The sequence below is a fragment of the Podarcis erhardii genome (genome assembly GCF_964252035.2).
Source record: "Podarcis erhardii genome assembly, chromosome: 10".
Classification (NCBI taxonomy): domain Eukaryota; kingdom Metazoa; phylum Chordata; class Lepidosauria; order Squamata; family Lacertidae; genus Podarcis; species Podarcis erhardii.
Genome location: NC_138500.1, coordinates 24,369,574 through 24,385,449, shown reverse-complemented (window position 1 = coordinate 24,385,449; position 15,876 = coordinate 24,369,574). Strand labels below are relative to the sequence as shown.

The window sequence follows — 15,876 nt, the reverse complement described above, 5'->3', positions numbered from 1 at the left end:
GCCGGGCGGCAACTCACCTCGCAGGCGGTGTACCATCCCTTTGGCCCAGGCGAGGCCCTCCCGGGTGTCGGGCTCCGAGGGTGAAGGCGCCCCTCCTCGGCCCCACTCTACCACACCCATCTGCAGCACGGGCCCCGCTGCCGTGCTCCCACCAGCCGCCCTGGCCGCTTCGCCCGCCTCCTCCTCGGGCTCAAAGCCCGGGTTGTCCCGGCTCCAGGCCTGCCTCGAGCAAGATGAGAGCGGCGGCGACGGCGAGCAAGACGAAGGAGAAGGAGGAGAAGCGCCGACGATGACTCCGCCGCCACCACTGCAGCCCGGCGGGTCCCGCGGCCGCCCCAGCTTCAGATGCTCCAGGCCGTCGGGAGGGCAAAGTCCCGCCATGGCCCCCCGACCCTGGACGAAGGCCGCCGCCACCTCAGAAATTTTTTCTCAGGCTGGCAGAGTAACGGCGCGGGAAGAGAGCGCCTTCGCTTTCTCCACTGCCTGCCTTCCAGCCCCCCAGCCCCGCCCACAGCGCGCCGCCTCGCAGGGGGAAGCGGGCAGGCCAGGTTGGCGGCTATGGGCCACATGACAAGGTCTCGCGGGCCGTATCCGGCCCGCGGGCCTTGTGTTTGACACCCATGCTGTAAAGTGTACGAATGCTAAAATGATGTTGGATATGAAATAATATGGCATTAGTGGTACAGTGTTAAAAAATATGCAAAAAATGTAATAGAAAAAGGGTGGAAAAATAAGGTTATATTATGTCAAAGTAAACATTATGTTAAAAGTATTTAATTATAAGGAGGAAAGACTGGAGACATAATAGAAGTGATCACAATAACTAGAAATGAGTTTTGAAGAAGGGTAAGGATTTGCTGTATCTGATTGGACAAAGAGGAACACAAAAAAGGGAGGTGTGAGGAAGTCAAGAAAGAAAGCTATGTAAACATGAACTTAAAAACTGGAGTTTTTATTCTTAATTTTTTTTCTTTTTTTTATTCATGTCTGTGATTGTTTTTGCTGTTTTGTATTTTTCTGTTTTTTTTCCTTTTTTCTTTCTGTTAAAATAAATAATTTTTTTTTTTTAAAAAAAAAACCAAACTAGGCAGTTTTGAAGCTAGAATTAACTTTACAACTTTAGGCATTGTAATTAACTTTTTTTAAAAGGCAGCTACCCCTATGAAGTATACTTATTAAATGTCTACTAAACTCTAACACACTATATATTGGTAAACAGGAAAACAAAGTACATGTAATCCAATGCGGTAAACTGGATCTCAGATACAGTGGTGCCCCGCAAGATGAATGCCTCGCAAGACGAAAAACCCGCTAGACGAAAGGGTTTTCCGTTTTGGAGGCGCTTCGCAAGACGAATTTCCCTATGGGCTTGCTTCGCAAGACGAAAATGTCTTGCGAGTTTTTCCGACTTTTTTCCCCTTTCCCCCCCTTTTTCTAAGCTGCTTATCCGCTAAGCCACTAAAAGCCGCTAATAGCGCTAATCCGCTAATGGGCTTGCTTCGCAAGACGAAAAAACCGCTAGACAAAGAGATTCGCGGAACGGATTCTTTTCGTCTTGCGAGGCACCACTGTAATTTAGGACAGGCTTCCTCAGCCTCGGCCCTCCAGATGTTTTGAGACTACAGTTCCCATCATCCCTGACCACTGGTCCTGCTAGTTAGGGATGATGGGAGTTGTAGGCCAAAAACTTCTGAAGGGCTGAGGTTGAGGAAGTCTGATTTAGGACAATGGGAATTTGGGGGGGGGTCCCGCAGAATGCCCCTCATTGCCCTCATAGCCCCCTTTCCTCGCTTTGTAGATTATTTAGTATGAACAGAGCTGTACCTGCATACATTCAGGGGCCAGTGAATACCATTTGTGTGCTCTTTTTGCTCCAAACAAATGATAGACAGATTGTAAGGGGGTCCAGGGGCAGCAGCATGCTGTGGTTTGTACAAAACATGTAGATGAAAGGAATCACTTTCTTGCACTGCAAAGTAGTTAAACGATGGAACTTGCTGCAATGGTAGTGATCACCACCAACTTGGGTGACTTTAGAAGGGGATTTGACAAATTTGTGGAAGATAAGGCTATCAGTGGCCACTCGTCACGATGGCCATATAGGTTTGGTCTGGTGTTCCTGGGAATATTTGGGATCACAAGCGGAAGTGATCTGTTGTGCTCGTGGGCTTCCTTGATTGGCTGTTGTGGGAACAGAATGCTGGGCTCGATAGACCTTTGTTTTGAACCGGTAGGGCTACTCCTAACATCCTTTGCATATCTGTGGGTGGAGGAATGAGGCCTCCCTAAGTCCCTTCCTGGACATTTGCTGATCATAGGCACCAGGAGGCACTGCATGTGAACTGGTACTATGTGTGTTAGAACAGGGTGTGCAGGGGGTTTGGCTGTGGCAAAGTCAGGAAAAACAGACAGTCAGGATGTATCTTTGGCCAATTTAATACAAACAATGACATAGCTGGAATAAATCATGAATGACTGGTTGTGACACATGGTTTTCCTCCGCATAAGTATTTTTAGAACGGTTTCAACAGAAGCCATAGGTGGAAAATGTTACATTACGTTTGAAAATCCATACTGGTTTTCAACTTGGGCAGGATGTGTCAGCAGAAAATGTGATTTGCCCCTCCTACTTTTCATAAGAGTTTTCCAGAGTTATAAATTAGGATCTGAACTCCTGAATCAAGGGCTGAGTTTTGGAATTAAGGCTGTGGTTGTCAAACCCTGGGGAAGACCATGGAACACCTAGAAGAGGGGAACAAATCTTTTGGGTTCCTGAGTCAGCTGGGACCCTTTCTCTCCGCACCAGCCATAGATTAAATGCCTTGCAGCAGAGGAGCCTAACAAATTCATCCTGAATTTGTTGAGGTGACCTGCTTCCCCACTTGCCACATTATAATCCCATTCTTGTTTATGAAAGCACCATTGCTTCGTTCTAATGGTGTGCCTGTATGGTTTCTTGATGGATCAGAGATAGCTTGCTCTGTTACTTTTCTTAATGTGGGAGATGAGTGGCCTCTTCCATGGATCTTTGTACACAGCGATGGGTTGTATGCACATATGACCCTGTGCAAGGAGCTCTGCACAATCGGCTATGCAAGGGTTTTTTTTGGGGGGGGGGTTAGTATGGTAGATGTAAGTTTTATTTATGTATTAAGACATTTATATATCTCCTGGTCTAAAAGCACTATACATTTAAGAATGGGGATCCAAACTCAAAAATAAGCGTTTGAGAAATACTGCATGAAGGGTCATAGGAAGGAAAGAACATAAAAAGTTAAAGGTTTTAAGAATCTTTCTTTTGTTGTTGTTTAGTCGTGTCTGACTCTTCGTGACCCCATGGACAAGAGCACGCCAGGCATTCCTGTCTTCCACTGCCTCCCACAGTTTGGTCAAACTCATGTTTGTAGCTTCGAGAACACTGTCCAACCATCTCGTCTTCTGTTGTCCCCTTCTCCTTGTGCCCTCCATCTTTCCCAACATCGGGGTCTTTTCCAGGGAGTCTTCTCTTCTCATGAGGTGGCCACAGTAGTGGAGCTTCAGCTTCAGGATCTGTCCTTCCAGTGAGCACTCAGGGCTGATTTCCTTAAGAATGGATAGGTTTGATCTTCTTGCCGTCTGTGGGACTCTCAAGATTCTCCTCCAGCAGCATAATTCAAAAGCATCAATTCTTCGGCGATCAGCCTTCTTTGTGGTCCAGCTCTCACTTACCGTATTTTTTGCACCACTCACTTTTTTCCTCCTAGAAAGTAAGGGGAAATGTCTGTGCGTGTTATGGAGGGAATGCCTACGGGTGGCGGGGGGGGCGGATCTGCTGCAGTCGTGAGCAGAGGATCCATGGTTCCCCTTCCTTCCCTCCTCCGTGGCTCGCTTTGAAACAGCAAAGTGGGAGAAGAGCCGCTGAGTGGGGAGGAGAGAGGGACAGAGAGCCTGCTTCTTTAAAGGAGCAAAGTGGGAGAGGAGAGGAGCCGCTTACACTCCTGTCCGGTTGGCTCCTTTAAAGCAAGCAGGCTCTCTGTCCCTCCTCCCCACTCAGCTCGCTACATAGCAGCAAAGTTTTTCAGCTCACTAAGCCGGGGATGAACGGGAGGAAGGGAGAAAAGCAGAGCCTGCTTGCTTTAAAGGAGCAAAGCGGGAGAGGAGAAGAGCCTTCTCCTCTTATACCCCTCTCCTGCATTATTAGCAGCATCCTTCTCCACACACCCCACACGTGCTCCTTGTCCCTTGAGTGCTTTTCCATCCCCACTTAAAACGCGGTTACAAAGCACGGATCCACATGGATCCTCAGGTTTTTTGCACCGGGTCACCCCAAATTCACCATCAGATCACATAGCATGTCCATGGCTACATCTTGCACCAAAAAAATCACACACCCACTGTTGCCTGGGGCCGCAGTGGTGCAAAAACGTGGTTACAAAGCATGGATCCACATGGATCCTCAGGATTTTTGCATTGGACTACTCCAAACTCACTGTCAGATCACATGTCTGTGGCTACAGCATGAACCACAAAAATCATACATCCACTGTTTTTCTTTTCTTTTCTTGTTTTCTTGTTTTCCTCCTCTAAAAACTACGTGCGTGTTATGGTCGGGTGTGTGTTATAGAGCGAAAAATACGGTACATACATCACTACTGGGAAAACCATAGCTTTAACTATGCGGACCTTTGTCAGCAAGGTGATGTCTCTGCTTTATAAAATGCTGTCTAGGTTTGTCATCTCTAGATGCAGGCAAAAAGGGAGCAAGATTATGACCAGAGTAGGTGTATTTTTATGTGTGGTGATGCAGAAGCACATTGATTAAAAATGAGAAACTGATGAAGAAACAAAGCTTAACTGAATGTTTTGATTATGCCAGACATAATGGAACAAGTTTATCATTTGAAACTCATGAGTTTCAACTGACTGGTTGCAGGCGAACGTAATCTGTGCTGCTGTGAATTGCTTTTCAATTTAAGCCTGGACAGGTTGAGCTGGTTTCTCTCTCTTAATGGGATTTCTCTTATAGGCTTTGCTTGCCAATGCCTATTGATGTGGTGTACACCTGGGTGAATGGCACAGATGTTGAGCTGATCAGGGAACTGCAGCAAGTGAGGAAACAGATGGAGCAAGAACAGAGATTGATGAGGTAAGAACATTTCTCTGCATGCACAGTGAGCTGAGCTGCCCTGGCTGGAGGTAAGAAAACTAAAACAATTGGGTTGTGTCCAGTTTTAGTCCTACTCAGAGTAGGTCCATTGAAACTAATAAACACGACTAACTTGGTTGGCATCCATCTGCCTTGGGAGACCATAGAGGAGCACGCCTTTGGGGGTGAAATCAAACTCTTGGAAGGTTACAGCATGTGCTGCAGCTGTAGAGACTTGCTAACTTAGGCCCATTAATTTTAATGGGTTTACTGTGAGTAGGACTTGGTTGGATACCGCCCAAGGTTTTGCCAGAAGGAAGTGAACCTCCCTAAGATGTCATAGGCTTTTGCAGGTGAATAAATTCATAAGATTGGCTTTTGCCATTGGTCTATTCTTGTTCTTACCTGTTTCTATTCTTGCCCATCCAGTGTCAATTGGAAGGAAACATCTAGATACTTCATGTTAGAGAATTTTGCATGTTACCTGTTTTGTGCTTCTGGTGTAACATTTGAAAAAGGACTTGCATGTGGGAGATTAGCAAGTTGATTCATACCTGCAGCTTGTACATCTCCCACATATATGACTCTTTTTTGAGAGAGTATTGTATCAGGGGCATGGCATTTTGCTTTCTCGGGTACTAATAATTCTTGTCTCCTCACTTGCAAGCAGGTAACACGAAAACAATGTTTTGTAGGTTCACCTGGCCCTGATCACTTGGCTTGAGTGCGACTGTGAAAGTCGTCTTGTTCTCACCAAAGAGGAGGCTCCCTGATTCTTGCCTTCTTAGTTCAGAGTGCTCCAAACAGTGAACTATAGAATGACCAAGGATGCTATGAACATCTGGAAGGCAATGTTATGGTGTCATGTGAATGCTGCTGGGAAACTCTTCAATGCGTTTGTGGATCTTTGCAAGGATCACAAAGTTTGTAATCAATTTGCTTCATGGATTGTCCAGTTCGATTGAGAGTCTCAGCAACAATAGCCAACGTAAACATTTATGCCCTGCCACAGTCCAATTAATCCTTGAGGTTAGCCGCTTGCAGGCCTTATGCTCTCTGTGGGAAGCTGCCATACTGAAGTGTGTTTCAGCAGCCTTCATTTGTGGGGATGTAATTAAATTGGCCATTCATATTCTGCTACTTCTGGGTTTTGTGTGCAAAAACTCATGTTATTGAGATTCTGTTACTGTCTACAGGGCGATGAGAGAAACTAGAGCCTGTGTGCATTTTGTGTGTATATGTTAATTCAGGGGGAATTTAATAGTTATGCATTTACTTGTATTTTAGGGAAATTCTTGGAAAGAATACAACTGAACCAACTAAGAAAAGGTAAGAAATAATGTAGGTGTTTCATGTTTTTTGTTTAAAAGGCTTTCAACTATCAATATATTAATTACTGTGTGAACCTTAACTGACACTGTAATTTCAAGTGAGTGAAGTAACATTTAAAATAGCCATGATCAAGGGGTAGGACAAGACTGGTACACTTTTCCTCATGTCCTAAAGTAAATAATTCATTTTTAAATTATTATTATTATTGTTGTTGTTTTGTTTTGTTTTGTTTTATTTCTTGTACCCTGCCCATCTGACTGGGTACGCCTATCTGGGTGGCTTTCAACAAAATATAAAGGAATACAACAAAACTTCAAGCATTAAAACTTTCCCAAAACAGCGCTGTCTTTAAATGTCTACAGAAAGTCATATAATGGTTTATCTCTCTGACATCTGACAGGAGAGTGTTCCACAGGGTGGGCACAACTACCAAGAAGGCCTTCTGCCTCATTCCCTGTCTGCTCACTCAAAAATCAGGCTTTTGTAGTTATTCCCAATGATCCACACACGCCTAAAGCAATATGGGTGATGTCCACCATATAGACACAACCTCAAAATGTGAAGATATGTTTCATTGCTACTTCATTTATTTCTGGCTTCTGTATTTTATCAGGCTGGGCACCCTAGAGAGGCTGTCTGCAATACAGCAGTGGTCCTCCCACCCCGGACAACTTGAAAATGGCTGAGGTTCTTGGCAGACCACTTAATAACTTTTTTTGCCTGTTGTGGTAATTTCAGTGCCCTGTGCTGGGTGCTGTATGGTGGAAATAAAATTGTCATACCAATAAAATACATAAGAAATTAAAGAAGCAATAAAAGACAGTTTAGAAAATCAATATGAATATTTAATATGCGGGACCTGCTATCTCCTATCTACAGCCACCAATCTGCAGAAACGTCATGGACAGCCTGAATGAAGCTCATGGACCGTAGGGAACCCCTGTAGTATACTGTGACACATGACAAATATTTAAAGAAATGATTACTTTAAGTATAGATTTGACCTGGGATATATTTCTGCAAAATATGAATAAACAGAGAGCAGGCAACGCCATTGGGGTGTGTGTGTGCTTCTTTATCAAAAGCTAGTCAAAGCTGAATAGCCATGTGCAGCTTTGAACCTGAGAGTATGCCTGACTTTTGCTGTCTTGATCCTAGCGAGAAGCAACTGGAGTGTTTACTGACACACTGCATAAAAGTGCCAATGCTCGTCTTGGATCCAGCTTTGCAAAGCAACATCACTCTTAAGGACCTGCCCTCTGTCTATCCCCTGCTGAGATCTGCCAACAATATATTCCTGGTTGCGAAGCCAAAGAACCCTTCCACCAACGTTACTGTAGTTGTTTTTGACAGTTCTAAAGAAGGTAAGGATCTATTTTAAGTCTTCTCCCACTAATTGGCAACATATGGTTTTAGTTTACCATAGGATTACTGCTGTTTCAGGGGACTCTTCTCTAGGGGATTTCCTTCTCCTCCTCCTGTTGTTGCAATGATTAAAGGATGTCAGTAGATAAACTTAGTAGGCAGAGGAGAATGTGTCCTAAAAATAAGGCCCCCCCTTAAATGTTCCTGAAACTTGATCTAAGTATATGTAGAGAAATATGTACACGTAGTGATTTGGTGTCCCCCAGTTTATACGCAAAAATATTGTTGTGGTTTGTGCCTCCTTAATAAAAATAACGTGACATTACCACTTACTTTATATAATAATTTGTTAGTATCTTAATTTTTCAACAACAGCAGCAGAGAGGTTTTGCCTTGGGCAAAATGTGGACCATGTTGTAGTTGTTCTCTCAGTGCTCTGCATTTTGCTTTCATGATGAGGTGAGGCGTTGCATAGCCTGTTGTTCCGATTCCCTTTCTAGTCCCTTGAGACATGCTGCTCACAAAGACACAGGTGCATCTTCTTTGTCTGTACACAAGGAGACAGTACTGTTGTCGTATTTATTTTTATTTTGTTTATGAAGCGCTTCCCGTAAAACATCCTAGAGCAATTTTAACATTAAAAGCAATTCCGTGTCCAACAGAGGCACTGGGATAAAACAAATCTCTACTTAAAAGGCTTGTTGGAAATGAAAGGTCTTCAATAGGCACCCAAAAGATAATATGTGAGAGTGAGTTCCAAAGCATAGGTGCTGCCACGTTAAAGGCCAAATTCCTAGGTCCTATGGAACAGATTGCCTGGTATCTGTAGGAGGTCATTGTCTGCAGAGCACAGTAATCAGATGACTATATAAGGGTTGAGACAGTCCTTTAGGTTTCCTCATCCCAAGTAGCATAGGGCTTTGTACCAGCACCTTGAACTTAGCCCAGTAGCTAATCAACGCAAAATAGCCCAGTGAGGACTTTCTTTGAGGAGAGAGTGTTGGAAAATGGAGGAGGGACATTAAATGGGGCTGCTGGAATCCTTCATACTGCAACATTTTGTTAAAGGTCCTACCCTCCAGATAAAACGTATTTCCTTACTTCTTATTCTCTTGGCAATAGCTGATGGAGGGAAAACCCCTCATCATGGGACTGTGGCATTGTGGTTTGTTTCTTCCATTGGCTAACAAATATTGCATTTGGCTTTGAAATTAAATAACCAACTCTGATGGTTCGGGGGCAAGTTATCCCCATTCTGCATTGGTGTGTTTAAAAAATACTTATTTCATAAAATTTATATAATTTATATACCACTGGTTTATAAGAGAAAATTTCAAAGTGTCCCATAGCAAGTATATGTGAGATCTTAAAAGAGTTTTTATTTACAAATTATGCAGTGTATTGCTGCAAAAATTCTGTAAAAGTTTTGACCTGTGATTTGAATTATTGAACATTCCAGCCGAAGATGTCCATTCTCAGATGTTAAAGGAAAGCAGCAAGCAAGCAGTGTGGAGAGGCTATTTGGTATGTTCCTTTAAAATGATGTTGGTATATATACTAGAAAGGGAGGCGGGTGGCACTGTGGTCTAAACCACAGAGCCTAGGGCTTGCCGATCAGAAGGTTGGTGGTTCGAATCCCCGCGACGGGGTGAGCTCCCGTTGTTTGGTCTCAGCTCCTGCCCACCTAGCAGTACGAAAGCACGTCAATTGCAATTAGATAAATAGGTACTGCTCCGGCGGGAAGGTAAACGGTGTTTCCGTGCGCTGCTCTGGTTCGCCAGAAGCAGCTTAGTCATGCTGGCCACATGACCTGGAAGCTGTGTGCGGACAAACGCCGGCTCCCTTGGCCTATAGAGCGAGATGAACGCGCAACCCCAGAGTCGTCTGCGACTGGACCTAATGGTCAGGGGTACCTTTACCTTTATATATACTAGAAAGTTTGGATCATTGCTTGGATGCAAGGTCTTGTTTCTAAAAATTCTTTGTTTTGCTGTAATATTTCCATAACTGCTGTAATTCGCATGCTAAAAGCGTGAGTTCTCCCCTGGGGGGCACAATGGGGGAAAAGTATTAGTCCTTTAAAAAGAGAATTAAGTAAATAATAAATTCCCTTACTTGCAGACTACAGACAAAGAAGTTCCTGGTTTAGTAATAATGCAAGACTTAGTTTTCCTCAAAGGATTTCCACTTACATTCAAGGAGACAAATCAACTAAGAGCAAAACTGCCTGAAAACCTTGCTTCCAAGATAAAGCAGGTAAGTGTCAACAAGGATAAGAGCAAAATCTAGCAGATGATTGTGAATAATGGAGTAAACCTTCTGCTAAAAATCATTTTCTCCTTGCACACAAATCAAAATGATTTTCTCCAATTCTGTTACTGTATTCATTTACCATTGTAGTAGTCTCATAGGTCAGTGTTTCCCAACCTTTTTTGGGCAAAGGCACACTTGTTTCATGAAAAAAATCTCGAGGCACACCACCATTAGAAAATGTTTAAAAAATTAACTCTGTGCCTATATTGACTATATATAAAGTAACTCTCTTTAATAGGCATCAAATAAACACAAAGAAAGTACCGTATTTTTCGCCCCATAGGACGCACTTTTTCCCCTCCAAAAATAAAGGGGAAATGTGTGTGCGTCCTATGGGGCGAATGCAGGCTTTCGCTGAAGCCTGGAGAGCAAGAGGCATCGGTGCGCACTGACCCCTCTTGCTCTCCAGGCTTCAGGAAGCTGTCCGCAAGCCTTGCGCGCCCGGCAGGAGCTCCCGCCCAGCGCGCAAGGCTTGGGGCGGCAGCCTGTTGCCCGAAGCACAGGGAGCCCTCCGGAGGGCTCCCCGTGCTTCGGGCGAGTGTCTGCAAGGCTTGCGCGCCCGGCGGGAGCTCCCGCCAGGCGCGCAAGGCTTGGGGCGGCAGCCTGTTGCCCGAAGCACAGGGAGCCCTCCGGAGGGCTCCCCGTGCTTCGGGCGAGTGTCTGCAAGACTTGCGCGCCCGGCAGGAGCTCCCGCTGGGCGCGCAAGGCTTGAGGCGGCAGCCTGTTGCCCGAAGCACAGGGAGCCCTCCGGAGGGCTCCCCGTGCTTCGGGCGAGTGTCTGCAAGCCTTGCGCGCCCGGCAGGAGCTCCCGCTGGGCGCGCGAGGCTTGGGGCGGCAGCCTGTTGCCCGAAGCACGCGGAGCCCTCCGGAGGGCTCCCCGTGCTTCGGGCGAGTGTCTGCAAGCCTTGCGCGCCCGGCAGGAGCTCCCGCCAGGCGCGCAAGGCTTGGGGCGGCAGCCTGTTGCCCGAAGCACGCGGAGCCCTCCGGAGGGTGCCCCGTGCTTCGGCGAGTGTCTGCAAGCCTTGCGCGCCCGGCAGGAGCTCCCGCCAGGCGCGCAAGGCTTGGGGCGGCAGCCTGTTGCCCGAAGCACGCGGAGCCCTCCGGAGGGTGCCCCGTGCTTCGGCGAGTGTCTGCAAGCCTTGCGCGCCCGGCAGGAGCTCCCGCCAGGCGCGCAAGGCTTGGGGCGGCAGCCTGTTGCCCGAAGCACGCGGAGCCCTCCGGAGGGCTCCCCGTGCTTCGGGCGAGTGTCTGCAAGCCTTGCGCGCCCGGCAGGAGCTCCCGCTGGGCGCGCGAGGCTTGGGGCGGCGGCACGGGGCGGCCGGCCGAAGCGAGCGGCGATGGGATTTGGGAGGGAGCTCGCTCGCCGCCCCGCGTGTGCTCGCCGCCGCCGCCCCGCCTCTCGCCGCCGGACTCGCCCGCCTCCCTCCCACGGCACACGAGGCAACGTCTTGCGGCACACTAGTGTGCCGCGGAACACCGGTTGGGAAACACTGTCATAGGTTATTCAAAAGATGCCAAATCCTGATTTGAAAACTTCGGCTGCAAACTAAAAATTCTGTTGGAGATGGCCTGCTTGAGGCAGGAAATCCAGGAGGCTGGTGTAGTTCAGGGGTTGGCAAGGTTTACCTCGCCTGGGCCTGTTCACTCCAGCGGAGATCCCTCTGTGGGCTGGATCTTGCGCACGCCTGCGATTTCCTGCATCTGCGCAGACGCAATTTCCGGTGCCACGGAAGCGAGTCCCTGCACTGCGCTGTGCCGGTTTAGCGCAGTGTGCAGGGACTCGCCGAGCGGGTAGCTTATGGGCCGGTTAAACGACCCCCATAGGCCGTTTGTGGCCCATGGGCCTTAGGTTGCCGACCCCTGGTCTAGTTCTGCATATGCCCCCAAAATTGAAAGCACCATCCCCACTCCAAATCCTGGGAACTGTAGCTTACCTCTCACAGAACTGCATTTCCCAGCACCCATAACACACTTCAGTTCCCATGATCCTTTGGGTGGTCGTTTTAAGCGTATGGTGTGTACACAGCCCCAGGGTCCTACAAGACCTTCCCAAACTCCACAATTCTATGAGCTCTGGCACCCTGAATTACAAGCCACTGGAAATGTAAATTATGTACCTGCATATGCCCAATTTTGCATTAGCCCAATAAATATCCTTGATGTGCTTTGCAGAACAGTTTGCTGCATTATTCTAAACTGAATTTGCAAAAAATTCTGCCTAACAGTTTGGTCAACACACAGCTGGTTGGACCGAATTCAAAGTTGCATGCATGCCCTATGTGCTCTATGTATAGAACCATATGCTTGCACATCGGATATAACTTATAGGATCTGTGCAGCTACTCCCATCATTTTTTGTGAGTTAATGACTTAAAGAGCTTGGGCAATCCCAGTGGGTTTTTGGTCTTCCCCATCCTCCTCACTCTTTGAACAGCAGAGCCATCTTACAAGCATCTTTTGGTTTCAAAAGTGGTATGCAGCCTGGATAGGCTGATGTTTGAGAAACTCAGCCCCAAAGTGCCCTTAGGCACCCAGACGTTAGTGTGTGGTTCTTTGGATCCCAGCCATTATCCTTGCTCAGATGTCTTTGTTAAATCCTTACTACAAGGAAGCTGTTCTATTAAATTGTTCCCTAGTACCATAGTTAACTTGCCAATCAGAAGGTCGGCAGTTTGAATCCCCGCGACGGGGTGAGCTCCCATTGCTCAGTCCCTGCTCCTGCCAACCTAGCAGTTTGAAAGCACGTCAAAGTGCAAGTAGAGAGATAGGTAAACGGCGTTTCCGTGCGCTGCTCTGGTTCACCAGAAGTGGCTTAGTCATGCTGGCCACATGACCCGGAAGCTGTACGCCGGCTCCCTTGGCCAGTAAAGCGAGATGAGCGCCGCAATCCCAGAGTCGGCCACGACTGGACCTAATGGTCAGGGGTCCCTTTACCTTTTTACCATAGTTAAACCCCACGTAATGTTGTGTTTCTTGTCTCAAAACTGGATACAATCTGATTATTTTAGTGCCTATTTAGCTGTTATATTGTTGCAACCTCTGATCCTTGCCTCAAGCTGGTCTTCTGCCTGATTTAAAGAAGTCTTTGACGGTATGGATTGATGGAATGAATGTCTTGCAATCAATTTAAATTTTGCATTGAGAAGAACAATGAAATTCTGTAAGAAAAGAAATCCAATCCAGTTCCAATCCAAGGCACTGGCAGTTGGAAGAAAAAGTTGGTACCATTGAAACAAATAATTTGTTTCATTTAATGCCATAGTCCGAAATTGCAACACCACGTAGAAATCGGCAATTGGCCACTAGGTGTCACCCTCCTCTTTTCAAATCTTCGTGAATGTTTGGCCCAAGGTTTTGCAAAGGTGACCTAAAAATAAATATTCCAAGCTTATGCCCTTCTTGAACCAGAGAGTTCAGTGCCATTAAACCTGTATTTCAGTGCCAATGTAGCTATTTACCTAGCACAGACCAGAATGAAGGAGTGATTCATTTCTAATTTTTTGTTACAAAGTTTGAAACCCAGCGTTTGTCCAAACATTCTCACTGTAGCTGTTACTCAAAACTTTCATATCTGTCTTGCAATTTTTGCATGCTACAAATTTGGGGTGCTGTGTGTGGGAAGGACTTTCCATGATACTCATTCTTTTAAACATCACAGTTCCTTCAATATTTGATTCTGGTGGCTGAATTTTGGCTGCAAGGTGCTCACAGACTAAATATATGACAATAGATTGATGCCAAGCAATACACTTTGTTCCACGACTATATTTAAACTTGATTCTAGTAACTTCTGATACCTCTTCCTGAAAGTGCTAGAGCTGAAGCCTGTGGCAATAATGTTATTTATAGACAACTTTAGGGATTAATCATGCTTATAATATTGTAGTATGTTGTACAGGCTGCGTTAGAAACTGGAGGCTATATTCTGGATTTTAACTGCAGTCTATATCAGGGGCGGGAAAACTTTTTCATCCCAAGGGCCACATTCTCTTCTGGCAAACCTTTCAAAGTTGTGCAGGGCCAAAAGTGACATCTAATTATTAACCACAGCTTTATGTTTTCTCTGAACCCAATGAATTGTGGTTTAAAATAAAAAATTAAGAATCTTTATTTGCGTCAGCCACTAGCCATAGCAATACAATAAAATACAATGCACTGAAGATAGAGGTGAAAACTTAACTATATAAAATACATTCTGGAGGACTTGATGGCCCTTGTGGTCTCTTCCAACTCTATGATTCTATGATTCTATATGGTGTTTCCTGCTTGGCAGGGGGTTGGACTCGATGGCCCTTGTGGTCTCTTCCAACTCTATGATTCTATTCTATGATTCTATTCTACATCAATAAATAAAGGGAACTTAATCTAATTTCCCCTGCTAAATTTTTTGCAGTTTTTGCTGTCACCTGGTTATCTTGATCAGCTAGAAGAAAGGACACAGTAGCAATGATTGAACGACCTGGTATGGGGTGGTATAGAGTGGTAATAACCTCACTCCTCAAATCTTTATAAAGAGTGCAAGCCAGAAGCACATGAGCCACTGACTCAATACTGCCACATAAGCGTTTTTCTGGTGGAATTTTTTGAAACTGACCCTCAAGTACAGCCAAAGGCAGTATATTTAATCTTGCGTAAGTGAAAGCACCTTTGTGTTTTGGAATTGTTAGATTTTGCAAATAGGGTGCCAACCTATCAAAATGACTAGGTGGGAAATAATCATACCATGGACAAAATTTCCTTGCTACTTATGTTGAATTGATCCAGCTTCATAAAGTGTGGTTTGTTCTAATCGAACTGTGGTTTGTTCTAAATGAAAAGGGTAGTAAAGGGGTGAGTGTGTAGTACAGTTTGATTCAGGAATGCCTTTCCCTGGGGTGGGGAACCTGCAGCTCTCCAGAGTTTGTTGGACTCCAGTGCCCCTCGGCCCCACCCAGCATTGCCAGTGGTTATGATGATAGGCATTGTAGTCTAGCAACATCTGGAAAGTTGCAGGTTGCTCCACCCCTGCCCTAGAGCCATGAAGCTTGCTTACTCATACAGCCTATGAAAAGACAATTTTTTACATTTCCATAACTCATTTGGCATGAATAGACTCAGGTGGTTGTGAGAATTTGTTTCTCTCTTGCGTTTGTGTTTTAAACAAACCATTGCTAAAATTAACTGGAGCATGTCAAATTTTGACGAAACAGCTAACTGCTGTTAGCCAAAACTGGAAGTGAAAACTTCTGAACACTTACTAGTGATTGTTCCAGGGAGAGACTAGATTGATTCCCTTCACAGTAGACCATGGTTTATTGTAATGTCTGAACATGGCCAGTATGTGAACGACTTCCTTTTGTCAGTTATGAGCTTTCCGCTTGGTTGAATAAACATCTTAGTATTAGAAGAAAAGAAGAAGAAGAAGAAATACTTTTTCTCCGCCTGCACCATTCATAATTCGATAATCAGTTTTCACCACTTGGTAGCTCTCCTTGTTAAACTGTAGTCATTTACTTAATTTGGGATCCATTTGGGGAATATGCTTTTATCAGTATGGGTGTTTGTTGGTACTTGGAACCACTGAGAAAACCCAGGAAAAGATCGAGCTTTGTTTTATTCAGGGTAACTTTATGCATGCTTCCATAGCGTTGAGGATGAAGAGACAGGGAAATCCTGTGTCCTTAATACAGCCTTCCTGTGTGCAGTGGAAACTTCTGCGAAACATTGCATAAATATATTTTTGATGATGCACAGTGGAGGGG

At 45.6% G+C, this 15,876-nt stretch overlaps 1 protein-coding gene across 1 annotated transcript in view; it reads left to right on the top strand.

The window, feature by feature from the left end:
* The window catches only part of GNPTAB (N-acetylglucosamine-1-phosphate transferase subunits alpha and beta), a 50,177-nt gene that overhangs the window by 10,658 nt on the left and 23,643 nt on the right, over positions 1 to 15,876 (top strand). The window contains exons 3-7 of the mRNA XM_081878791.1: positions 5,006 to 5,125; positions 6,413 to 6,454; positions 7,616 to 7,821; positions 9,282 to 9,346; positions 9,944 to 10,078. Coding sequence (XP_081734917.1) covers positions 5,006 to 5,125; positions 6,413 to 6,454; positions 7,616 to 7,821; positions 9,282 to 9,346; positions 9,944 to 10,078 — 568 coding nt within the window. The remainder of the gene's footprint in view (positions 1 to 5,005; positions 5,126 to 6,412; positions 6,455 to 7,615; positions 7,822 to 9,281; positions 9,347 to 9,943; positions 10,079 to 15,876) is intronic.